This window comes from Punica granatum, chromosome 5, assembly GCF_007655135.1.
Source record: "Punica granatum isolate Tunisia-2019 chromosome 5, ASM765513v2, whole genome shotgun sequence".
Lineage (NCBI taxonomy): Eukaryota > Viridiplantae > Streptophyta > Magnoliopsida > Myrtales > Lythraceae > Punica > Punica granatum.
In genome coordinates, this window is record NC_045131.1 from 26745635 (window position 1) to 26772186 (window position 26552).

A 26552-nucleotide genomic window follows, 5' to 3' on the forward strand; every position below is an offset into this window, starting at 1 on the left:
CCACACGTCGGGAAGCCTCTGTCAAAATTTCGTCCCAATCGGAGTTCGTTTACTCGTCCGATCGAGGTTTGATCTCCAGTTTTTAAGACTGAAATTCTGCTTTGCTGCTCTCTGTATTTTGCTGCTTTTCTGTTCTGTTCTTCTCTGCAGATCAGCCACTGTGCTGCAAAATAAACCCTAACAAAAGTAGGTCCTTGGGCCTATTAAAGCCCGATAAAAGTCCAATACAATTTGAGTCCAACTTCTTCCAAATTGGAGGGATACCCAACAAACTCACCCTCCCGACTATTTGGAGGCTTCGAGCATATCGGCTATACTTTGGCAAACATGAAGCTTCTCCCTAGCGAGAGGTTTTGTCATCATATCAGCTCCATTCTCATCAGTGTGCACTTTGTCTAACTTCACCAGCTTGGACTCCAACACATCTCTAATCCAATGAAACTTGATATCGATATGCTTCGACCTCGAATAGAAAGTGGGATTCTTGCAAAGATGAATGACGCTTTGACTATCACAGTGTAGAACATACCTTTCTTGCTTCAAGCTCAACTCCTGCAAAAACTTTTGCAACCACAACATCTCCTTGCAACCTTCGGTCACCGCAATGTATTTGGCTTCCGTTGTAGACAAAGCGATGCACTTTTGAAGCCTTGATTGCCATGAGATAGTTCCCTCTGCAAAAGTCATCAAGTATCCCGAAGTGGATTTCCGGGAATCGATATCTCCTGCCATATTTGCATCCGTGTAGCCCATTAACTCCGGCTTACCAGTGCCAAAGTGTAAACACACCTTGGATGTTCCTTTGAGATTCCTCAGGATCCACTTAACCGGCTTCCAATACTCTTTCCCCGGATTGGAGAGAAAACGACTAACCACACCAACAGAATGAACGATATCTGGCCTTGTACAGACCATGACATACATTAAACTTCCTACGGCTGATGAGTAAGGAACTTTCTTCATCTATTCCTTCTCATTCTTGTAGGACATTGCTTCGAGCTAAGTTTGAAATGAGAAGTGGTGATGAAACTGGTTTAGCATTACCCATGTTGAACCGATCCAAAATCTTCTCGATGTACTTCTCTTGAGAAAGCCAAAATTTTCTACTTGATCAGTCACGAGAAATATGCATCCCAAGGATCTACTTTGCTGGTCCCAAATCCTTCATGGCAAAGGACTTGTTGAGCTCTTTCTTCAACTCTGCAATCTTGCTCATATCATGACCAACAAGCAATATATCATCCACATATAAAAATAAAATGATAAAATCACCACCGAGAATTGTTTCACGAACACATAATGATATGAAGTTGTTCGTATGTAGACATGACTCAATATGAAAGAGTCAAACATTTTGTACCACTGCCGAGGTGCTTGCTTAAGCCCATACAAGCTCTTCTTGAGCCTGCACACCAAATGCTCCTTACCTTTAACTCGAAATCCTTCAGGCTACTCCATATATATTTCTTCCTCCAAGTCACCATGCAGGAAAGTTGTTTTTACATCGAACTGCTCGATCTCCAAATTCAGACTAGTTGCCAATGCGAGAACATCTTGGATAGATGGCATCTTGATCACGGGCGAGAAAATCTCCTTGAAGTCAGCTCCTTTCTTCTGGTTGAAACCTTTCACTACTAGTCGAGCTTTGTATCGAGGTCGTAAGTTCTCTGTCTTCAACCTGTAGACCCATTTGTTCTTCAATACTCTCTTACCTTGCGGTAGCTTCACTAGATCATACGTGTAATTTTCAGACAAGGAGTTCATCTCCTCATTCATCGCCTTCAACTAGTGCTCCTTATGCTCATGTGCCACAACTTCATCATAGCACTCAGGTTCTCCCCTGTCAGTCAGTAGCACATACTCATGAGGCGGATATATTGTAGAAGGTCGTCTTACTCTGTCAGATCGTCTAGATAGATTATCTGCAGGCTCTAACTGTAACTACGAGCCGGTATCATCCGTAGTTACATCATCATCTACCCGAGGAATCTCACCCCCAGTCGTGGTTTCTTCATACTCACCAAGTACTTCTTCCACTGGATGCTCTACATCAACCGATACAAGAATAGAGATCTTGTGAGGACTGTCTACTTTGGCCTTCTCTAACTTTTGCAAATCCTCGATTGTCTGGTCCTCAAAGAACACAACATCTCTGCTCTTGATAATCTTCTTGCTATCAGGGTCCCAAAACCTGTACCCGAACTCTTCATGTGCATAACCCAAGAAGATGCACTGTTTTACCTTAGCATCGAGCTTCGATCTTTTATCTCGAGGAATGTGAACAGATGCCCTACACCCGAAGACTCTGAGATACTTGTACGATACTTCCTTGCCTGTCCACACCTACTGGGGTACATCTCCATCAAGTGTAACTAACGGTGTTAGATTAATAAGATCAACCGCTGTCCTCATTGCCTCGCCCCAAAAAGACTTAGACAGTTTCGCCTGAGAAAGCATACAATGAACTCTCTCAACAATTGTGCGGTTCATCCTCTTTGCAAGTCCGTTCTGCTGTAGTGTCTTCGAGACCGTCTTCTCAAGTTTGATACCGTGAGTCATGCAATAGTTCTCGAAAAGACCCCTGTACTCACCACTATTATTAGCTCTGACACATCTCAGCTTCATGTCCGTTTTTCTTTCCACTGCTACATGAAAGTTCTTGAAAATCTCAGTCACATGATCTTTAGTTCTTATAGGGTAAGCCCAAACCTTCCTGGAGTGATCATCTATAAATGTCACAAAATAGATAGCACCACCAAGAGATCTATCCGACATGAAACAAACATCAATATGCACAAGATCAAGTATATGATTGCATCTAGAGGGATGACTTCTAACAAAAGAAACTCTCATTTGCTTACCAGCTAAACAGTGATCACAAGTGCTCAAGTGCATACCTTTAACGGGCAAAGACTGGTTTCTAGCAAGAATTTGAATACCTTTCTCGCTGATATGCCCAAGTCTCCTGTGCCATAGCTCGATAGGATAATCCTTAGCAACATTAACCTAACTAGAGTTGTGCTTGGCACGCAGCCTATAGAGAGTGTCGGTCTTTTGACCCCGTGCCACAATCAATGAACCCTTGGAGAGCTTCCATCTCCCATTGCTAAATTCGTTACTGTAGCCTTCATCATCAAGCTGACCCGTCAAGATTAGGTTAAGGCGAATTTCTGGAACATGCCTCACCTTCTTCAGAAGCAATTTGCAGCCAAGCTCGGTCTTTAGACAGACGTCACCAATACCGACAATCTTGCATGACTGTCCATTCCCCATTCTCACATAACCATAGTCATCGGTAGTGTAAGATGAAAAGAAATCCCGATGAGGAGTGACATGAAACGAGGCACCTGTATCTACAACCCAAGTAGAGTCCTGACACGTGAAATTCACATAGGCTTTATCACAAACGATGTATGTCTCTCCATCAGATGCCACTGCTGTAGTGCCTTCTTCCTTCTTGCTCTCACCGTTGCCATTCTGATTTTTCTTCAGAGCTCTACACTTCCTTTTGTAATGTCCCTCTTTTCCATAGTGATAGCAAGTGACCACTTTCTTCGTCTTCGACTTTGATCTACCCCTCAATTTGTCACGTGAGTTACCATGCTTGGAAGAAGAATTTTTGCTTTGACTTCTTCCCCGTTGTTCAGTAACCAAAGCTTTTCTTTCTAGTCTCATCATTAAATAAACTATCTGTCACCGTGAGTTACCAAAGCTTTTCTTTCTAGTCTCCTCATTAAATAAACTATCTGTCACCATGGCCAACGATAGCTTCCCATTTGGCGCAGAATTGCTCAATGCAACCACAAGTGTGTCCCAATTATCCGATAGAGTCCCTAAAAGTAAACAAGCCTGCAGCTCATCGGGTAGTATTATCTCCAAGTTCGTTAACTGGTTAACAATATCTTGAAAATTACTCATGTGCACAGCCATATCACCTCCATCCTGGTAACGAAGATTAACCAACTTCTTCACGAGAAATGCCTTATTTTGCGGAGTCTTCCTTGCGTAGAGATTTGTCAATTAATCCCACAAAGCTTTCGCATTTATCTCCTGAGCAACATGATGATAAATACTATTGTCTATCCATTGCCAAATCAAACCAATAATCTTTCGATTTGTGCGTTCCCAAGCCTTATCATCCTTATCATTGGGTTTCGTGGAATCCCCTTCAATGGGATCGTACAAGTCCCTGCAAAATAGAAGATCCTCCATCCGAGACTTCCATATAGAGTAGTTGGTTGCATTCAACTTGAACATAGATCCTGTAGACTCCTCCATCTCGAAAATACCGAAAAAACTCGAACTTCTCTAACCCGAGGCTTTGATACCACTTGTTGGAAAGGGATGTGCTCAACCAAACAACAACGCAGCGATTAATCTTCCTCTCCTACTAGTGTAATTAATATAGGAACTAATCAAATCAACCAACAAGCAGTAAAGAAAAGAACACAAAGAATTTTACGTGGAAAACCCCGATGTGAGGAAAAACCACGGGACCAACTTCGAATCAACGATCCACTATGAATGAAGGTTATACAATGTCTTTCATCAAGGGTAAACCCTTGGATCACCAAACTCAAGAGAAACACTCTCTTGGATCACCCACACACTAAATTCGTCACCCACACTAGATGGTTTACAAAGTCAGCTGAAAACCTACAGAGCTCGAATAGAAATTATGACCGTTCAGAACTTAGCTTCACACGTCGTAAAGCCTCTGTCAAAATTTCGTCCCAATCGGAGTTCGTTTACCCTTTCGATCGAGGTTTGATCTCCAGCTGGTCGGACTGAAATTCTGCTCTGCTGCTCTCTGTATTCTGCTGCTTTTCTTTTCTGTTCTTCTCTGCAGATCAACCACTGTGCTGCAAAATAAACTCTAACAAAAGTGGGTCATTGAGCCTATTAAATCCCGATAAAAGCCCAACACAATTTGAACCAAACTTCCTCCAAATTGAAGGGATACCCAACAACATGTGATATGATTTTTCAGCTCAATAGCAGAACATTTTTATCCAAAATTTGGTCTATAACTTATGTAGGAAGATGAAAACTCGATTGGTAAAACCAATTGCTCATTAAAAAGTAATTTTAAAATTCAGTTAATGTGTATTGTCTTTAGTGGATTTTATTATCTTAAAGTAAGTTGGGGGTTACGGCTATTTATATCAGTTAGTCATTTAATTAGGGTTGGTATTTGTAATAAGTCCTGTGACTTATGGTTATTTTAGAGTGCGGTTAAATTTAGAGTTGAGTTGAGTTTTGGTTTTAATTGATTTATAATGATTGTATTGTTGAATTATGAGAAAATGTATGAAAAAGTAATGAATAGTTAAGAGAAAGTAATGATTGTGTTGTTAAATTGTGAAAAAGTAATGAATAGTTGAGAGAATTTAATATTAAACATTTAATTAAATGGTTAAAAAAATTTAAAAAATAAAAAAATAATGATTGTGTCGTTGAATTGAAAATAAGTGGAGTTGAGTTGAACATTTTTTTTTAAAATAAACACACCCTTAGATATTGATGTATATCTCACTTTGTGAGTGTGTAGGAGAAACCCTCCACCGCTATATGGAAAAGTCAGAATAAAGGGGGAATTTTCGTATGTGGAACTTTTGGTTTTTGTTGGTCCGTATAAATCTTAGTTTTGGTTTGAATTTTCGCATTGCGCTTCCAATAATTGATATCAAAGCAGCTGCCCTTCCAACAATCTCAATCATCAAATATGAGGACACGAAGTACAAACGTGGGTTGGTTCAAGCGGTTCGATACTCATTCCACTTAAATAAGGTCTCGAGCTCAAGTCCTTATAAATGCAAAAAATCAATGCTGTGATTGTTTTACCCCTTAATGGACAGACCCGGCTCGACTGGATTAGTCAGGGCCCAGTTGGACTTTCGGATATCAGGATTTATACCGAAAAATATGAGGACATAAGGCAATGGATATTTGCGAAATGAACACAGCTTATATAATTAGGGAGTACACCAATAACTCTGAAACACTACCATTCATCGCATGAACGGTTCATGAAGCCCTGGTTTCCATTGAATTCACATGAGACTAAGATGGCTTCTTTTTTTCTTTTTCTTTTTATTTTTTCGGTGCAGACTAAGATGGCTTCTGATATGCACAATAGATGTAAACTCGAGAGAGTGTTTCCGATCATAAAATTTAGCTGTCATGAAGGAACTTCTTAAGTCTCTTAGATATCGTTGCCGCAGCACCCTTACAATTTCCTGCGGACTCCTTATCAACCTGCATGAACATTTTACATTTTGAATTTACATGAAATCGGCAAGGAAATGATCGATCAATATTCATAATAAACATGCTAATCAAGTTTTTTATTTATCAAGAAAGAAATATTTGCTCTCCCAAATCCGTAATCTGGTTATTTATAATTGTTGCCCATCATAACAATCATTCTAGCTACATCATTAAAGATGCTTCTGCAAGCAATATTCATAATTTATCAGATTGGAAAAATTTTATACACGATGACCTCAATTATTAGACGAGAACGTATATTGCTGCACTATACAATCCCTTTTTTCTTATGAATTGGTGTGTGTATATATATATATATATATTTATTGGGTGAGGTAGAGGCCGAAGCCCTATGAAGTGGTATTTGAATATCCAATAACCCCAAAATTTACTATATGGTATTACCTATAATATATTTTTTTAAAAACTTAAATCTTTTTTAGAAGAATCAAATTCATGAGTCCAACCTATAACAAAAGGTAGTATCAAATTTAGATTCACTAGTTTTCATTATAACCGAAACGAAGTATCAAATTCTTAGAAATATATTTCCATTATTTAAATTAATTGAAAAGTACTTTTTTTATGAATTATGAGAATTCATGAAAATTGTTAACCTTTCACGACTACTACGTACGCTGAAACTTATACGTCTATCAAATTTAATAGAAATATTATATGTTATAGTACATTGTTTTCAAATTTTATAATTTATTGTAAATTGCTCCAAAGAAACACTTCGACTTTCAAATACAACTTTTTCCCCTCTCGGGGAATTATTCAGCAAAAAACAATGTAGGATAAATTCTCATCATTTATTGAGAACCATTTCATACATTAAAAACTAATGTACGATTAAGTTAGCTATAAACCAATGAATAATGGGAAAAATGTAAAAGAAGAATTGGATAAACGTACGTACAGCTGAGGCTTTTCACATAAATCTTGGCTTGTAAACGAATTCCGCTAAAATTAAGAGCAAAAGAGCTCATCGTACCTCGGCGTGAATGCTATGGAACACGACATCACCAATTACTGAAAAGTTGGCATTCAGGATCTCAGCTCCTTCCTCCTGCAGAACTCGAACAACCTTATTAAATATGAGCTGATTACAGCCCACGTTGTTCATGATGAGAATGACGTCCAAAATCGAGCCCAGCTCATGTATCATGATTTCAGGTGATAGTATTGCTGTTTTTGAAGATCTGCTGACCGGGCTGGCCGTATTTAGACTTTCGGGCTCTAACAAGCTCTCTTTCTTGTCCTTCAGCTTCTCCACTCTTGTCTGTAACTCTTTTATGTAGATGATAGCTTCATCAAGTTGATCTGGCAGAGAAGACATCTCCTGTTTATATGTCGAGATCGTAAGTATAACCTTAAACTTATGATCAGTAATTAAGGGAAGGATATTAAATGGGAATAAAGGAGAAGAAATACGATTGGAAAAGAAATTAACTAATCTTTTTTCGGTAGGTAGAAATTAATTAATCTTCATAGACTCTTAAACTGATAAAATTCCAAATGTTTTGTGCAAAGAAATATTGATGTGCTCTGTTTGCACCGTGGTCCCTCTGGAAGGAAAAAAAACAAAAAATCTAAATGATCTGTGTAAAAAGAAATATTAAATTGTCTCTAGCATAACTATGTAATAATTCACAAAACACTCACTTTACGTTTCGAAAAAAGATTATATAATAATTCTTGCTTAATTAGATCACAATATTTCTTATTAACAAGACACTCATTTTTGCGGTAAGAGAGTCACTCCGAATTAGTTTGGTTGACCCTTGTATGTTCATATAGCATTATAACGTTCTACTCTGTTTATCAAACAAGTCTCAAGTATTACGCACCGACTCTGATTGATATCAAGCTCTCCTCGAGATAACTGTTATAATCGTAAGAGCTATCTACCATGCAACTTTGCGTGCGTGCGTGTGTGTATATGGAAGAGAGAGAGAGAGAGAGAGACCTCAGAGCTTGAGTGAGGAACAAGGGCATTGAGCTTGGAGTACAGGGTCTTTATTTGTGCCATTTCCACCAATTTTCTTCCTTAGTTGTTTGAGGGGCTAGGGTTGCTCACCACCATCAATTTATAGCATGGCTTCTCTTCTACTTTCACGTTCCTATCAAGTAACCATCACGTATAATTGCATCCCACCTTCTTCACATGTGTAGCGTATACTTGTAGTTTTCCGTATCCGTTATATCGTCCTTGTCTTAATTGAGAGTCAACTTTTAGTCGCTTCACGAGATACTCGACTTGTACGATGATCTCGGTATTAAGAATTTACGATTGACTCGATATATTTTGATTGATTGATGTATCATATTGCCAGCTTAGTCGGCCCCTTTAGAACGACTTACAATTGATCGAAGTCCGGTCCTACAATGTCATGTATCAATGTGGGTATCACGTTCAAGGAAAGCTAAAGTGGAAGCACAATATCTATGAATAGTAGCTGTCCGATGTTGCGGTTGGATAAACCGAGGAAGCAACTGGGTTTCAAGTGTTTCTATAGGAGACGTGGATCATCCTCAGCCTTTCGATTTATGGCCACTATTCATATTTCGGCTCTAACCACAAATTGAATTGAAGGGCATGAAAGAAACGTGAAAGCATTTTGCAGTACGCGCGTTGGACACATTTCTGTTAGGTTACATCAGGCCAGTAGGAAGATTGTCACTAGTTGGGATTTCTGGAAATTTCTTGGCCCAATGGGCATCCAAACACTTTCAGCCCAGTCCCATTAATATTGGCCATCAGATCGTGGGCCCAAAGATGACAAGAAGAAAACGTGATTATAGCTGTAGAAGAAAACAAATCTGTTTCTTCCAAACATTAATGGACCGAAGGGACAAACTGCATCGATTCCCTAAAGTTTTGAATCTAAAGAAATTTACATACTATCCTTTTAATTTTTTATAAAGCACGGCTTATGTTAGCCCTCTTAACTCGTAAAATTTACCCTTGTTACTACCCCCAGCCGGAGAAAAATATTTTTTCAGAGCAGAGAATTTCAGTTTGTGCGACTTTTTTGAGAATTTTGGTTACAAATAAGATGAATACCAATTCATATTGTAAACCATTGTATTAATTTAATAAATCCACTTGTAGCCAGATATGCAGCGGCTTTATATATATATATATATATATTTCATTCCCACCCTAACTGAAAGATCGATTTGGTTGAAAATTTCATTAGTTTGATCAGTTCCTCCACGGTATTTCAGTGGGAAATAATTAATAAAAGGTCACAAATTAAGAACATTAGGTACGTATAACCAGAAATGGTATATACAGTTTCCGTGCACATTTATGCACTCCAATCTAATATATTTTCTGGAAGAGGGAAATCAAGCTGCTCTAGATCTTATCGAAAAGATCAAATCTGTTTGAAAATATTATAGTGTAAGCGGTAACAATCAAGTGTTACAATTATTATAAATTTAAAATCTATTATATCTCCACAAAAAAAAAGACATTTAAAATCTATTTTACAGACACATACATGGTAATCTTAAACTGATCATTTAGTAGGTTAATGCACAATTTGTACATGAGATAATTGCATTCAAACTGGAAAATGACAGCTACATATATTGAGTAGAACTATATCCAAAAGCAAGCTAAAGTGCTCGACGTTATAATGTTATCACCATATTGAGAAGACGGACCACTGTCCATAGAATTCTACAAGATGATGGCCTCCAAGGATATAGGATCTCTAAATGGTGTGCAGGTGTTGACATCCTCCCCGTGTTCAGAAGCGACAGGAGGAAAAATCCTGAAAACATATCTTTTTTCTCTTGTCCTGGCACCAAAAGCATCTGTGAGAAGCTATACAAGCATGTTTGAGTATGTATGTGTACTTCATATGTGGGAGCAAGAAACGACATTGTTCGTTCAATATTTAGCTCTTATCAGAAGAAAGAGTCCGGTCTTCTATAAAATGATTGCAGTACAGGGCCGACTGATGGGAGTTGAAACATTAGGAAGAAGATTAAGACCGTTCACCAAGAATGGCTACTGCAGACTTGGGGAACTATCCAAGTTTCCGTCTTTGTTCTTAGTCTGAGACTGTCAGTCTTTTTCGTTTTGAGGCCTGGGTGCCTACTCTTTCTTGGCTCAATGTTTGGAGCAGTAGATCTCGGCACACTGTGTTTTCCGGGCTCTTTTAATCAGCTTTCGTTGCTGTGTTGAATTATAATGACTGAGAAACATAAAGACCAATTAGTAACTTACAATTTTGAGTGGTGGAATCAAATAATAATAGTTGTTCCATTTACTAGGTCCTTCAAAAAAAAAAAAGAATAAGTAGATACTTATAACTAGCTTTTCGCCCAGGAAAGCACAGATTTTAGATGTATTTATTTTTACTAATGTTTGAAATTTAAATATTATAAAAGTCTAAAACATCATAATTGAAATTTACAAACTGACTTAGAGGTAATGAGAATGACAGAACTAGGGGTAAAGGCTGAAATGATTGATTTCTATGTTGAGGCTAATAGGAAAGATGATCCGCATGATGACGATGCTAATGGGAACATCGGGTATGATCATGGGAGAAATGTTGACGGGAACACTAGGTTTGATGATGGGAGAAATACTTATGGGAATGTGAATATTGGTCCGACTCCAGTAAGGATTATATTTGAAAATTAAATTAGTCCAACTCTATCAAAGATTATCTTTTAATTAAAACTAATTATTGAAAGTTTTTGTTCTTAATAAGTAAATTAATCTTATAAAATATGACAATTATTATAAAAGGTAGTAATCCAAATATATGAACAAAATTAATCCGGGCAACTCACGGGATCGAACCCTAGTAATTATATAAACAACATACACCAGCCTCTACTTCAACCTCAAAGCTCATTACATGAACAAAAAACCAAAAATTGATCCAAATGGAGACCACGAAAAAGCTTGGATATGAAAGTCGAAAACTTGAGAATACAACTTACATTGTTAGTCAACCCTCGAAGTCAGTAAAACAAATGGAGACCAAATGGGAACCCCAGTGCACTGACCCACCTGCAGATGAAAAAAATCCATTTTTTAAACCATTTCACAACCATCATGCAATCAAGAAAGAGGGGATACAAACAAATGTGGGAACACCTACTGCTATTCAAGAGCCCGACAATCTTTTTTAAGTTGCTGAATTTGGGGACCACCACGAAAATCACCTGCTCCGTCGGCCCTCATATGGCCAACAAAGGAAATGGAGCACAAAACCCCCAAATTTAAAACCCTAATAAGAGGCTGGCCTCACCCTCACTTCCTGTAAGCCACAAGGTGGAATTAGGGGCTCTGATTTTTAAGGGAAGAGCAGAGATCAGAAGGGCAAGAGACGGGAGAATGGAGAAATGGGGGGAAGAGCAATTCTGGGATTCGAATGGGATCCATGTATTGATAGCGGGAGAGTCAAGTGGGTAAAAGGATATCGGGCAGATCGGAATATGAGTTATTTTGTATGTGATAAAAGCATAGGTCCACTATTCATCCACAAATATGCTACATTAGTTTTCCGTTTAATTTTCACGGAAATTTTGATGCCTGACCACAATTAACATTATACCCAAAACTATGTGCTATATAGTATAATTTTAAAAAGTTGTGCTAAAATTGAACAAAAGTAAAAGGTTATGTTATGATATATATTTTTCTTTAATAACTATGAGGAACATTAGATTTACTGTTTGACCAAATGATTATCCTTATGAGTAACATAATGTATTTTCTTTGGAAATCCAACATTAATTTTACTTTTTAGCTGAAATCATGAAAAATAATCTTTGTATCGCGCAACTGCACAAATGGCGATATTTTGAGATTGCCAAATGTAGTTATCAATTATCATTAAAAATAAAATGAATAGATATATACACAATATAATCATTTGGATTAAACATTTTACAATGCAGATTTTCATTACAACAGTTATTTAAAAGTATGTAACCTAAAGAATCAGATAGATGTTTGATGGAAATTATGATGAAAATCTACTTACAACATCTATATTTATTTTTATTTGTCTATATAGATATAATTTAGAGTATAGACTATATATTATAAATTCTTGTATTATATATTCGCGATTGAAAACTAAAACAATCATTTTGTATGAATATTTCGTCAAAAATAGAATTCAAATTGACTAATTATTTTAATAGTAAAATAAAATCTATTTAGAGGATTATTTATTATTAAGTATTTTATAAGTAATAAATGTACCAATTATGTGTATTTAGATCAAGACGCATTTTTTTATTTATATGAAGACTTTTATATCGTAAGACCGGTATATACATAATCTATTCCATGTTATGGCAGCATATATATTAATTAATTAAGATACTCGGACGTAAAATTATTATTTATAGCTGTTGACATGTAATTGCAGATAAAATTTAATATTTATAAGATCCAAGAAGCAAAATTTAGAGAGAGCCACCTTAAGAGATTGGGCCAAATGGGCTTGTTCAACCATACTCGAAATCATACGAGAGCCCAGTTGAAGTTCGACCTAGACTTGATGCCCATTGGAAAATGGATCGAATTGGAATAAAATAAAAAAAGAAAAGAGAAAGAGAAAGTTACTGCATGTAATTTTCCAATCGTTTAGTGCCCATGTTTGGCGAGTCTCACCTATTAATGTCGAATCTAAGATATCTTGATTTAGCTCAACGCTGATGTTATTGCACCGAAACCCCTTTTTCTATGCTCAAGTAATTTTTTTGAGTGTGTATCATGATATTCGGAATAAAATGAGCATCCACTAATCTAGTTCGAGCTGGATCAACCCACTAAGGATGAAGTTTTCTCAGTATGAATTTTTTTTATTCACAAAACTCGAACATGAGATATTGCTTAAGAGAAATAATCGTTGAAATGTTTATGTTGGTATGCTCAAGCAAGTTTAATCATTAAGAACAGTAACAGGTCATTCCATTAAAAAAGAATGAGGAAATGGACAACTAACCAATAAGTGATAGTTGTGTAATTTTGGGTGCAGGAGTTTCATCTATAAATGGAGATCACCATGGAGGACCCTTGGACATAACACATCATACACAAAAACACAAGCATACTCTTCAATAAGAGCTGTCTTTATTGATGGGTTTGGAAATATAGGGCCCCTAAATCAAGCCAGATATGTACGGCCCAAAAGCCTAATCAGTAGGCGGAAACTGCCCTAACCGCATATTTTCAAAAGAAAATATTTGTGAGTAATACATAATCAAGTGAAAGTGTAAAACTCAATATGAGAATGAAAAAGCGTCACGCTACATATCTCTATCTTTTTTATTGGACATATGTCATCCAGGGATGGAGTTTTGCACCTAATCTTTTCCCTATTTTCATAGCTTGTATATACAAATGTATGCAAGCGTTCAAGGGGGACAAATTTTTTTTTTTTCGATGTATACTCTGATATCCATAAGGTTAAGGACCCCTGGCTAATCTAGTCGAGTTGGGTCGGGCCGTTAAGGGATAAAGCTATCATAGCGTGGATTTTCTCCATTCACAAGACTCGAACTCGATACATTGCTTAAGGGGAACAAATACTGAACCATTTAAACCAACTCACGTTAGTTTAGGGGGACTATTTTTCGACATCCTTTCATGTCAAAAGACTCTTAGATATCCATATTTGGCTTGTGACATTGTCACGCGGTATACCAGTTTTATATAAGACTTTCTCCACGTGACACTATGTCACCATATACAAAATAAATATATTTTTGTCAACAATAATTTTTTTAGTGACATTTCTAAAAATCAAGAGGATTTGGGAACATATTGGCTTGTGATATTAGTACGTGGTATATTCATTACATATAAAATTTTCTCATGCCTATGATCACATCATTTATTAAAAAGGCTTTATATGTAATGAATATATCACGTGATAATTGCGCATAAAACATCAAAATATTTTCTTTTTTAACAGTGTTATATCACAATTTTTTTACTATCCATGCTGATACATTGAAAAACTATTAACCTTTTACACATATCACGTGATATACAAGTTATGCAAAAGATTTTCTCGTCTTATTTAAAAAAAGGGAATATATGCCCCCCGACACTAGGGGTGTTTGGGTCCGAGTACCTCTTTTTTTTTTTACGATACTCGGACCTTACACTATAAGGAACAAGTTCCAAGATTTTAGAACTGAACCCTACCCTATTGAGTCTTGGAACATGGACCTACCCAGAACTTGTATTATACCACGGTTCCGAGTACCCTATTGGAACTTGTAAATTATTTGTCTCGCTAAATAAAATCGAAAATGTCTCGTACATAATCAATAATCATGCAAAACAGAATGTCGACATAGATTTAAATTAACCCACAATACATTTACAACAAAAAGTAATATGTCTCATCAATCCATCTACAAAACTAAACATTCGTAATACGATCAAGCATCACCGAGGACACGCCGAGATCGTCGAACTAAAGCTGCCGACGATAAGGAATGCGAAACTTCCATCGAGAGAGAGAGAGAGAGAGAGGGTAAAGTAAAAGGAAGAAATATATCTGAATATAATCAGGAAAAATTATTATCGGGTCCGGGTACCGATTCTAGTTCTGGATACCTTGTATGGAGGAATTGGAATAAGAATCGATTTTTACCAGTTCTTTATTTTAATATCCAGACCCTACCTTATTTTCCATACGAGCTACCCGGACCCTACCATAATCGATAGGTTCCGACGATTCCAGGTATACCCGGTATCCTCGGTATCCGTGCACACCCCTACCCGGTTCTCTCTTACGGTGGACTATTATGTCCCCCTTTTAGGTTCTTAGTTTTATAGTCCAGTGACCAATCAAGTATTTTCATTTTTCTTTACTTAGGAACATCTTATTTTGTTTACCTTCATATTAATAAAATTAATTAATTCGTCAATTTCTGTTTCACCTAATTTCTTCATATTTTAATCTATCACTAGGGGAGACCCTGCATGACATTGCAGATTGAAATTTTCTTCAATTTTTTGATTCATTATCATGATTTGTGCAATAATTAATATAGTGTATAACAAAAACTAATAACAAACTACTTATTTTTAAAAATTATGAACTCTCAATTAATAGTAAATAATCTTTTTTATCAAAAGATGTATCATATTATCATATATAATATAATTTTTCTATTTATTTAGAGTGTGTTTTGAATAGGTTAAATAGGTTGATTCTTGAATATAAAGCTTTGCTCTTAAAAAGAGCGGTACGAATAACATTTGAAAATAATATTAAGTAAATGAACACATGATGAACTTTAAGAAAATGAAAATATTTGCGTTTTATAAATTTATGAATATAAATTAACAACGAAATTATTTTTCATCGTCGGGTCTTCCCATGTGGATAAAGAGAAAAAATTATTATCTATAATTAAAAAGTACGTGTTTAATTAATATATTAATATAATTTTTAAGAAAAATACAATATAGACTTAAGAAAGTCTGTGAATGAATATTTATAAGGAAAAATAAAGTATATGATATACATATAACTCCTCAAAAAAAGGCAAAATAAATAGGAGAATATAATAAAATTCATGGTGTCAAATCTTGTAATGAGGAAAAAAATGAGAAAAACTTGTATATCATATGGGCGTAAAACATTACATTATTTTTTAAAGGAATAATTGGTCAGCCACAATAATGGGGTCATTTGACCTGATGGATCAATTAGGCTACATCACTACCTTATTGGGCCAAGATAAAAAATATTGGACGAAAGAAGGAAAATAAGAAAAAGGGGTTCCGCACTCACAAACTAAAATTTGAAAAAGAATATTGCATATATCATAGTTTGTACATTTAGTACTTCTAGTACAAAATTTCTTCTAGTTTTTATACACAAAAGTTGGGGCAAAAGTATTTTTTGGAAATAATCTGATTATAACGGTTGAATCATTGGGCATAATGCGTCGATCGGATTATGTGGTATCTTATTCAGGTCAAATTTAAAAAGACTAAAATGCATAACTTTTCGACCTAACGATCGCACCATTTGGGGTAATGTGTCAACCCAATTATATTGAATCTTATTGGGGTCGGATCTGAAAACGCTAAAAAAGCGTAAGGCGTCGACCTTGCGGTTAGATTTTTTGGTATAACGCGTGATCGGATTATGTGGTACCTTGTTTGGATCAATTTGCAAACCCTAAAAAAGGGAAATTTTAAAAATGAAAAATATAAAAAATGAAAAAGGGGGATTACGATTAGGTCATTTGAATAACACGTCGATCGAATTATGTTGTATCTTATTCAGGTTAGATTTAAATACATTAAAAAGATGTAACGTATTGACCTAACGATTGGATCGTTTGACGTATCACGTCAATCGAATTATTAGAAACTTTATAGGGGTCAGATCTGAAATTACTAAAAATGTGCAATGCGTCGACCTTATGATCAAATCTTTTAGCATGACGGGTCAGTTGAATTACGTGTTATTTTTTCAAATTAGATTTGAAAATGCAAAAGAAAAGGAAAAAAAAATTAAAAATTAAAAATTGTAAAAAAATTAATTTTTTATTATTGTTATTATTTTTTTGGAATGATGTGGGACTGCGGGGGGAAAAACCCACCCGCTTGCCCTACCGACAGACGAACGAGGTTTTCAAAGGGTAAAAGAAAAAGGAAGAAATTTTGAAAAGTAAAAAATGCAAAAAAAATATTGTTATTGTATAATCATTATCTATCACATACCTTTATTTCCATAATTTTTTGGAATGGTGGGGGATTGCGGGTGGGGAAAACCCAGCAACTAGCCCCACCAACAGATGGACGAGATTTATGTTTTTTTTATATGATATGATATGATATAAATATGAATTGTCGTAAGTTTAAATGTTCTAAGTTTATTTCTTACTTCTCTAGGATTATTCTGAATATTCCACTCCTTTGGGATAGCGAGGCATTGAATTTATTATATCGCGAGGCATACTATTTTGTTTTGGTTAGTCTAAGTAAAAACAAGAATATGTATCATCGAGCATACTTATAGCTTGCAAGTGTTGCGTGAAAATTGTGAGCTACATTACAATACAATGGTTGGAACCTGAAAAAGTGAAACAGTTATAAAATTCAACTTATAAACAAAATAAATATAAAAAAAATTATGTTTCTATCTAATAGCTTTTAACTTATTAGAGTAAATGGTGTGGTCACTCTAAAATTTCACATGATATTACACCATGGGTTTGAAACGGGACGCGTCTGTCCCCTTCTAATGAATTTCACACAATTTGTTTTCAAAACATATGGCAACCTAGGCATGAGAGAAACTGAGCCGACAATGTGATCAATTCAAAATTTCACATGGTATCAGAGTATAAGTTCAAAATATCATGCATGCACATGCCCTCCTATTTATGAATTCCCCACAATGAGCCTTCAAAACTATTTTAGTCCAATTGTCACATAAGCAGTTCCAATTAAAAAATGACCATAAATCAAAAGTGAACAAAATAAAAAATGGTTGTAAACCACGAAATTCAAGCTTTGAAAAAAAAGGGTTTAGAACATTATTGAAATGAGGGTCACAGGTTGAGGACTAAAACTTATTCCTCAAGAAGAGGGAGTATTTGGCACATACTCGCATAGAGACTGTAAGTTCGATTCTCATTGTAGACCTACTCATGCCCTATATTAGCAATTAGAATTTTTTTAAATAGTACTAAACTCATGAGCATCTTTTTTTGTAATGGAGAAACGAAAACAATAACATTTTTCTTATTGAGAAGAAATACAATTCAAATATAAAATTAAATCTTAATCCCTAAAATCATGTGGCGTTTGGTAACGGACTAAAGTATAATTCTACTTAACTCAAAGGGATGAAGACAAAAAAAGTTGAGATAATTTATTATTAAAAAAATTAGTTATAATAATGGTTAAGAAAATGTATGTGAGATAATTTATTATTAAAAAATTAATGATTGTGTTACAGAATTGAGAGAAAAATAATGAATAATTGGGATAATTTAGTATTAAAAATTAATTGTAATAATGGTTAAGAAAAAGTATGCGAGAAAATTTATTATTCAATTAAAGAAAAAAATAAAAAAAATAATGATTGTGTTGTTCAATTGAGGAAAAGATAAAGTAGAATTAAATTGAATATGATTTACTTCATAAATAAATAATCACATGAAATATGATCTCAACATCATCATCATATAAAGAAAAGTACAAAAACCCCTTATGATTTGGGATCGGGATAAATTTCATCTTGTATTTTTGTTAGGGACAATTAATCCCTTGCGGTGTACTCCGTTAGACATAGAGGTTATAGCGTTAATTTTTTTTTTCATTTTCAGTTCTCAATCTTTAGCATTTTAATCATTTTGGTTCTAAATCTTCTTTCTTTCATCATTCCTACCCTCAACTTTTCATTTTGTTTCATTTTAGTCTTACAAAGAAAATCGAAATAGAATGAGGGGTTAGGGCCGTCAATTAGCGATCCACCGAGGTCGTCGACATCCACGAAGGACGCCGGCGACTTCGGAGGAGCGGTTAGGGTCGCCGATTGGCGGCCCCAATCCTGAATCGACCAGGGACTCCAAGTCGGAGGTCCCTAGTCGAATCGAGTTTGGGGCCGCCAATTGGCGACCCTGACCATTCCACCGAGGTCGATGATATCCACAGAGGACGTTGGCGACCTCGGAAGTCCCCGATCAATTCGCGCTCAGGGCCGCTAATTGGCGATCCCGACCTGTCCACCCAGGTCACCGGCACCCACAGAGGACACCAGCGCCCTCGGGGGGGGGGGGGGTCGGGGTCTCCGATTGGCGGCCCCCACCCCGAACCGATTGGGGACCTTCGACTCGAAGGTCCCCAATCGGTTCGGGGTGGGGGCCGCCAATCGGAGACCACGACCCCCCCCCCCCCCCCCGAGGGCCCCCACCCCGAACCGATTGGGGACCTTCGACTCGAAGGTCCCCAGTCGGTTCGGGGTGGGGGCCACCAATCGGTGACCCCGACCCCTCCACCAAGATCGCCGACGTCCTTCGTGGGTACCGGCGACCTCGGTAGATGGGTCGGGGTAGCCCATTGGCGGCCCGACCTCTCATTTTCCTTCGATTTTCTTTATAAGACTAAAATGAAGCAAAATGAAAAGTTTAGGATAGGAATGATAAAAGAAAAATTTAGAATTAAAATGATTAAACGGCTAATGATTGAGGGCTGAAAATGAAAAAAAAAATTAACGCCGTAATTCCTTATGTCTAACGGAGTACATCACTTGGGGGCTAATTGTTTATAACAAAAATACATTGTACAATTTATCTCGACTCTAAATCATAATGAGATTTTTATACTTTTTCCCTATAAAGAAAGATAACCTAGTACAGTAATATACTATTACTCACCATTGATTTGATATCATGAAGTTTCAAAATTAATTCAAAACCACTGGATTTCTCTCGTCTCTTTGTTGCCCTTCCTTTTTACTTTCCTAGTCGGCTCATAGTTATTCCTTGCGCAACTTATGAAAAATACAACATGCAAAATTTTATTACTATAAAAAGAGAAAATTACATTTTTTTATCCTATATAGGTTTGGTTTTTTCAGTCATTTTCTGATCTTTTCTATTGTTTACACATCCTTTTGCTTCCCATGCCTGTTTTAGTCCTCTTTTTTTCTTTTTTCTTTTTTTTTTCCTTCATTCGTTTTTATCTATTCCTTTAATTTATTTTTCTGTCCAAATAATTTTTCTAGCATTTTTAATAAAAAAATTCAGGTTTGATCCTCAATATTTAGTTGCATTTTCGATTCAATCTTTTCCTCAACATTATACATACAGTTCCAATTAATCCCATCACTCAATTTTCCCTAAAAATCATCGACATGGCAATTTTTTATGACAATAAATTATTTTTCAAAACCTAAAAAAAATAATTAAATTAATAAGAGGAAGCTCATAAATTCACTTGAAAGAGAAAGGAGGCGGTGTCGATAGGATTTTTAGGCTGGGTAAATTACTTCGGTGGAACAAAATGTTTTATAAATGTAACACTACGTTATAGAAAAGAATTTTCTGCTACTATTTGGCACAAAGATTTTTAAAATTGTTTCAATGGATTGCATTTTGTCATCTCACACTTGATGCTGTAGTCCCAATGTTGACATGGCTTTTTACGCGGCATAATAAAGGTAACATAAAAATTAAAATCATATAAAAAAATCATCAAATCATCATCTTCATCTTCTTCTTTCATCCTCCGTTGAAGAAAACCTAGATCATCATCACCATCTCAACCATCTCCGACTGCTCTTCGACCTCTCTCCCCCATGAGATGGGGTGGTTGGTCGGCGTTCGAATCTGAAAATGGGGTGGTTGCTTATTCCTCTAACCTATATTGACATGAGGATCTGAATCGAATAATTATGCAGAAAGATGTTGTTTATTGATTGTGAGGCTAAAATCTGTACTACTGTGGTGTTCTATGTCTGTTGTTATGCAACTTGCTGCTTCATCTTCTTACTCCATGTTCTTGGGTTACCATTTTCTTAAAAAAAAAAATTCAGACGAATCGGTAGTGGGGCTTGGGCACCCCTGCCTACCAGAGACCGCCAGCGACCTGCCCCAGCCCCACCCCCAAGCACGAAATGACGGAATACATTACATTGAAACAATTCTGAAAATCTATGTACCAAATAATAGCATAAAATTCTTTTTATACCATAGTGTTACATTTATAAAACTTTTTGCATCACTAGAGCAATTTACCCTTTTATGCCCGCCAAGTGACTTGAATGTAGTTAGATTAGTCCAAGGCTTGGGACTGGAAGGAGTTGCCACTACACCATTTTATTTGACCGGTGAGCCACCCAAGTCATTAATCGAATCAAGATACTAACCACTTAGGGACTTATTAATTTTGACTCAGTCTTGAACCAAACATTCTAGATTCGAGGGTTTGGATACGACAGTAATGCCAACAAGCGAGAGTATTGCCCGAAATCGGTACCTTTCTATGTTTAGCTAACTAACACTTGTTTTATTTAGGTCTAATTGTTGAATCCTTAAAAGTCCTAGTTGTATTCGTGTATACATACATATATATATATATATATATACACATATGAACAAGTATAAGACCTATATTTGCATCTCTTGTGCGCCGCACATCAATCCACATTACATGTATATACATCCATGCATTCATCTCATTCACAATTACAAACATCATGTGCCCCTGAGTGGGCCTGAGAACATCAAATGGGCCTGAGAACATCTATGTACAAAATAATAGCAGAAATTTTTTTTTATACCATAGTGTTACATTTATAAAACTTTTTGCATCACTAGAGTAATTTACCCTTTTATGCCTGCCAAGTGACTTGAATGTAGTTAGATTAGTCCAAGGCTTGGGACTGGAAGGAGTCGCCACTACACCATTTTATTTGACCGGTGAGCCACCCAAGTCATTAATCGAATCAAGATACTAACCTCTTAGGGACTTATTAATTTTGACTCAGTCTTGAACCAAACATTCTAGATTCGAGGGTTTGGATACGACAGTAATGCCAACAAGCGAGATTATTGCCCGAAATCGGTACCTTCCTATGTTTAGCTAACTAACACTTGTTTTATTTAGGTCTAATTGTTGAATCCTTAAGGTGGTGTTTGAAATTTAGGTTTGATTTTAACTTGACTTTGATTGTGATTTTACGAAATATTTGGTCAAACTTGCGGGCCCACATTCATTTGAGAATATTGTAATTATGGAGTTGTATTAAAATGGAGTGGTGTAAATATTTATGGGTGGGGCCCATTATTTTGACTTTGATGAGTGTAATTTGTTTTGTTATGGGTAGAGTTAAAATCAAAATCACGATTCTAAAATCAAACCCAAATTTCAAACGGTTCCATATGTTTATCTAACTAACACTTGTTTTATTTAGGTCTAATTGTTGAATCCTTAAAAGTCCTGGTTGTATTCGTGTATACATATACATATATATATATATATACACACACACATATGAACAAGTATAAGACCTCGATTTGCATCTCTTGTGCGCCGCACATCAATCCACATTACATGTATCTACATCCATGCATTCATCTCATTCACAATTACAAACATCATGTGCCCCTGAGTAGGCCTGAGAACATCAAATGGGCCAAGTGGGCCTAAGAAGGTGGACTCAAGGCCCAACAACAAAAAAGTGGGCCTAGAGCCTTAATCTAGAAAAATCTATATTCATTTGTCCTAAGTCTACCTATTTCATTTACAAATTTTATCTTATTACAATTTTTCTCATTTTTGTTATGGTTATATTTATGTGATCAACTGGTTAATGCCAATTTTTTTTTTTTAAAATGGTCCTAATTCTCTCAAGGTGAAAGATGACCTTCCACTTGATTCCTAGGACGTTTGTAATGGGTGAACGGTAATTACTTTTGCTCCGAAAACTTTTGGAGGAATATCCTCTGATCCTCTCTCTACTTTAAATTGCCCCTTGCTTTTGATGTAATTAAAGAATTGCCAAAACAGTGTCATTCGGCAGTGCCGATTCGGCTGCTAAAGCACCACTCATGGGTTGAATTATTCCTCAAAAGTCATGAATGAAGTGCCAAGTTGAAGCAACCAGTTTTAATCTTGATTAGCCAATTTTCATGCAAGTTTGACGCTCAAATCAATTAATTTCATTTCTTAGCCGAGTGAAGTGATTAATCAAATTGACAACCCGACTCTAGGAATCCTACCCTCGAGATCACTCGGATCTTCTCACTAGGACATGTTAATTCATGTTAATTCCCCGAGACCCATTATTAAGTTGTCAAATATACACAAATTAACCGGTTTGATCCGCACTGGGACTTGGGCGTACTACCACTCCGGGTTTGTCCCATCCTCTATTTGCGGTCAAAGAGAGGAAAAGATCCAAGAAGAAATAGAGTTGAGTGATTTGGTAAACGGCACCACGTCTCACTGAGTATCGAATCTATTAGTTATCAGATGAGGGCATACGTCGTTACGTTATATCACCTTTTGATCCTCATCGTTCAAGTTTGTACATGAAATAAAAAAGTATTTTTTTTCGATTACAATGGAGACCTATGCGCCTAGTACATTGAATTAGAAATCCTAAACATCCAATAAAAGGACACGAGTAGTCCTAATAAGTATCGAACTTCGGGCCTCTTGATCACCAGAAGAGATGTGCGCCATTACGCTAAACCCTCTCTTGATAAAAGCATTTATTTTTAGTTCCTCACTTTCCATTAGATAAATGTTTCCATTTCTATCTTCTAATTCATGACTTTGCTTTTTATTTGCTTTTCTATTTATAAATTGAATTAAAAAATTTTCATGAATGATTAGTATCTCATATATTTTATTCTAAGATTATCATTTGTTCTTTTCTCCCGATTCTCTTTCTTTTCAATTTTCTAATTTAAATTTATGTTTCATTTGTCTATCGTAATCAGTCTCGTCTAAAGATTTTATTGATTTTTTACTTGTAAAGATGAGTTTATGTATTAATAACTATAAGAGCAACTTATTATACATGTATGATGCTTTATTTCAAATGATAAAATTGAGTTATATTGTTAGTTACATGATTTAGGTAAATATTTATTATTTATAAGTTTTTACTTGTTAAAAATATTTCTCATTTTTTCTCAGAGTAGCAAATTTTCTAATTTATTTTTTTAATTTACATTTTGTAATTTAAGTATAACGTTTTTTAACTTTTTTTGAAAAATTTAAAGGACTAGAAAAATAGAGACGAAAATGGACAATCAATTTTTTAAAAGGAAACAAACCCATAGACATCCTCTTCGAAAAACAAGTCTCCATCAAAAGGAATATAATATCCAGTAGATGGTCGGGCTTCAGCCCTTTCATCTACCGAGACAAAAAAAAAAAAAAAAAAAAGGCACCCGCAGGTCAACTTATTTTCTTGCTATATGTGAAAACTATATACCCATCCCGCCCTATAGACGTTCTCGATCTCAACATATAAGCCAAAATCTTGAACCTTCTCGACAAAACATACCCAGGTACATACATTGACAACACAAGCTACTGTGTTACAAACAGGAGTACCCTCAACAGATCTCCTAGTTCGAATCCGAAAATTCCTCGTTTAAACGGGCCGCAAGGACACGAGTAACATCGGACCAGACTTCTCCACATAGTTGGATTGGATTGGATCCATAGCATCATATTCTATCGCATGAGTATGAGAGTCCTGTTTAAACCACCTCCACCGGAGTGCGATGCATGCCTGCAAGCTTCTCCGTCAAGTCCACCGTCAACATGGAAGCCCTCGGCCGCCGAGGCCGGTTGTTGAGACCGACTGGCAAGGCAGGCAAAGGAGCTCTCCGCTCGCACGGACCAAGCCACTTGGCTTGCATATACCGCTCCTTCCGCCACGGTCCCATGTGCATCCTCCTCTCCTTCATGCACTTCTTGGCCGCCGAGCATACTATCCTGATAACCGACTGCAGCCTCTCGACTTTACCGACGAATACTTCCGGAAGCTGCTGGACCAGGCCGTTGTACTCCTCCGATGCCCTTGCCATCTCAAACTCTGCCCTGAAGTTCAATTCGATTAGTACTCTCACCTCTCCTTTCTTCAACTTTGTCTCGAGCACGTCCAAGAATGTGTGCTCTCCTGCCATCAATAGAATCACATACTTAACAAACTTGTCTAATTATAGTAAGCAAATGATCCTAAATCGATATCTACGGTGAAGTTATCAGGTCTCTTAATCGACCATAGCCCGTTGGGACCGTTGGAGGACCCTATACTGATCTAACGGTCCCCGAGGATTAAGGGACGGCTGACGACGGTCCTCTAGTGGCGATCGATATATACATCATAGATTTTTATAAATCGGTTGAACCTAATGGCAATCTTAATCTACCTGAAGGTATGTAAGGGGAGCTTCTCCACTTGGACTTGCAGATGGCAATGTTAAAACCCGCCTTCTGGAGGCGGCCGGACAATTTCTCCATCAGGCAACTCCAGCATCGGCTGCCTGGGGTGGTTGTCTGCTTCCCGCAATCACAACTCAGTTCCGGCCCCATCTCTATCTCCTTCAGCGCTGCTCTCTTGGCGCTCCTTATTCTCGATTCCGTCGGACTGCTTCTGCATAGTATTGCCTGCAGAACAAATTACGGACCCCTAAACATCCAAAATAGGAAAGTTCGACTTCAAATTAACTTCTGATCTTTCCACTAACAATAAAAGTTTAAACTGATAAGGAAAGCTGAAGAATCATCATCAGGCATGAAATACTAAAATTGAGTTGCTCTGTTTTTCTATATGACCCTGCTTATAATCATATCGAACGACCGAAATTAAATTTAAATCAAAATGGTTCATTAAAAACATCTTATGGCACGGCAAGGCTATACCTGAAACAGGCCCAGCATATAGGTTAAGGACACCTCGTGCTCTTTCTAAAAGAAAAATGGACTTCTCGTGAAACCTGAAATTGTTACCTGTAGGAGTTGCTTCTGAGTCTCCCAGAAATTCTTGCTCTCTTCAGTTCTGGAAGAATCCTCATTCTCCTCGTCCTCTTCATCCCAGACCTCGGTCCGGCGACCCTCGCTGGCTGCTAGGCTCTCGGGGGACCTATGTCCGTCCTCAAGGAATTCATCGATGTCAGAAGGACTCGCCACCGGCAGCTCCAGGAACTCCAGCTCCCGACCTTCCCATGTCGAACTCCGACTGGCCATGGCGGTTTATGGATGGAAAATCTCTTCCTGATGAATGAACGAGTGAACGAATGAATCAGTGGGGTCTTTATATATGGCCATGGACAATGACGACGGATTTGATTTCAGAGTTAAATTAATTTTGATTTTGATTGTGAAAAATAATAAATATTGTGTAATTTATTGAGTTAAAATTAAAATTAAAATTTTTTATTAAAAAAAATATATTTTTGTTATATACTGAATTAAAATAAAATTTAAAATTAAAATTTTTGTAATTTTAATCCTAAATCAAATGGGCCATCAAGTTCGCCAGAGCAGAGCATGTGAATGGGGACAAGGAGCACGTGGTGTTACGAAGCGCATGATGAGTTGGGCTTCCGGCTGACGTGGTTGGTGTGTGTGCCGGTCATGGTAAAGGGTTGACCGAACCAGCGGGGATCCACGTAGGGCTGTGGCAGCGATGGGGCCGATCTCCAAAGCATCGTCCTGATAAAATGGATAAACCTCGAGGATATACTCGGATAAAAGGAATTTAAATACAAATTTTAGTTAG

General features: G+C 36.7%; 2 protein-coding genes across 2 annotated transcripts; both read right to left on the reverse strand.

The window, feature by feature from the left end:
- Positions 1 to 5948: 5948 nt before the first annotated feature.
- Positions 5949 to 8351, reverse strand: LOC116207342 (transcription factor bHLH162-like). The gene is made up of 3 exons (XM_031540251.1): positions 8243 to 8351; positions 7268 to 7615; positions 5949 to 6258 (listed from the first exon to the last, which is right to left on the reverse strand). The coding sequence occupies exons 1-3, from the start codon at positions 8303 to 8305 to the stop codon at positions 6175 to 6177; spliced, it is 495 nt and encodes a 164-aa protein (XP_031396111.1). The 5' UTR covers positions 8306 to 8351; the 3' UTR covers positions 5949 to 6174.
- A 15722-nt stretch (positions 8352 to 24073) lies between these two features.
- On the reverse strand, positions 24074 to 26067 carry LOC116209302. Its single transcript, XM_031542901.1, has 3 exons — positions 25781 to 26067; positions 25201 to 25438; positions 24074 to 24947 (listed from the first exon to the last, which is right to left on the reverse strand). Exons 1-3 carry the CDS (start codon positions 26015 to 26017, stop codon positions 24526 to 24528), a joined length of 897 nt encoding a protein of 298 aa, XP_031398761.1. The 5' UTR covers positions 26018 to 26067; the 3' UTR covers positions 24074 to 24525.
- Positions 26068 to 26552: the final 485 nt, after the last annotated feature.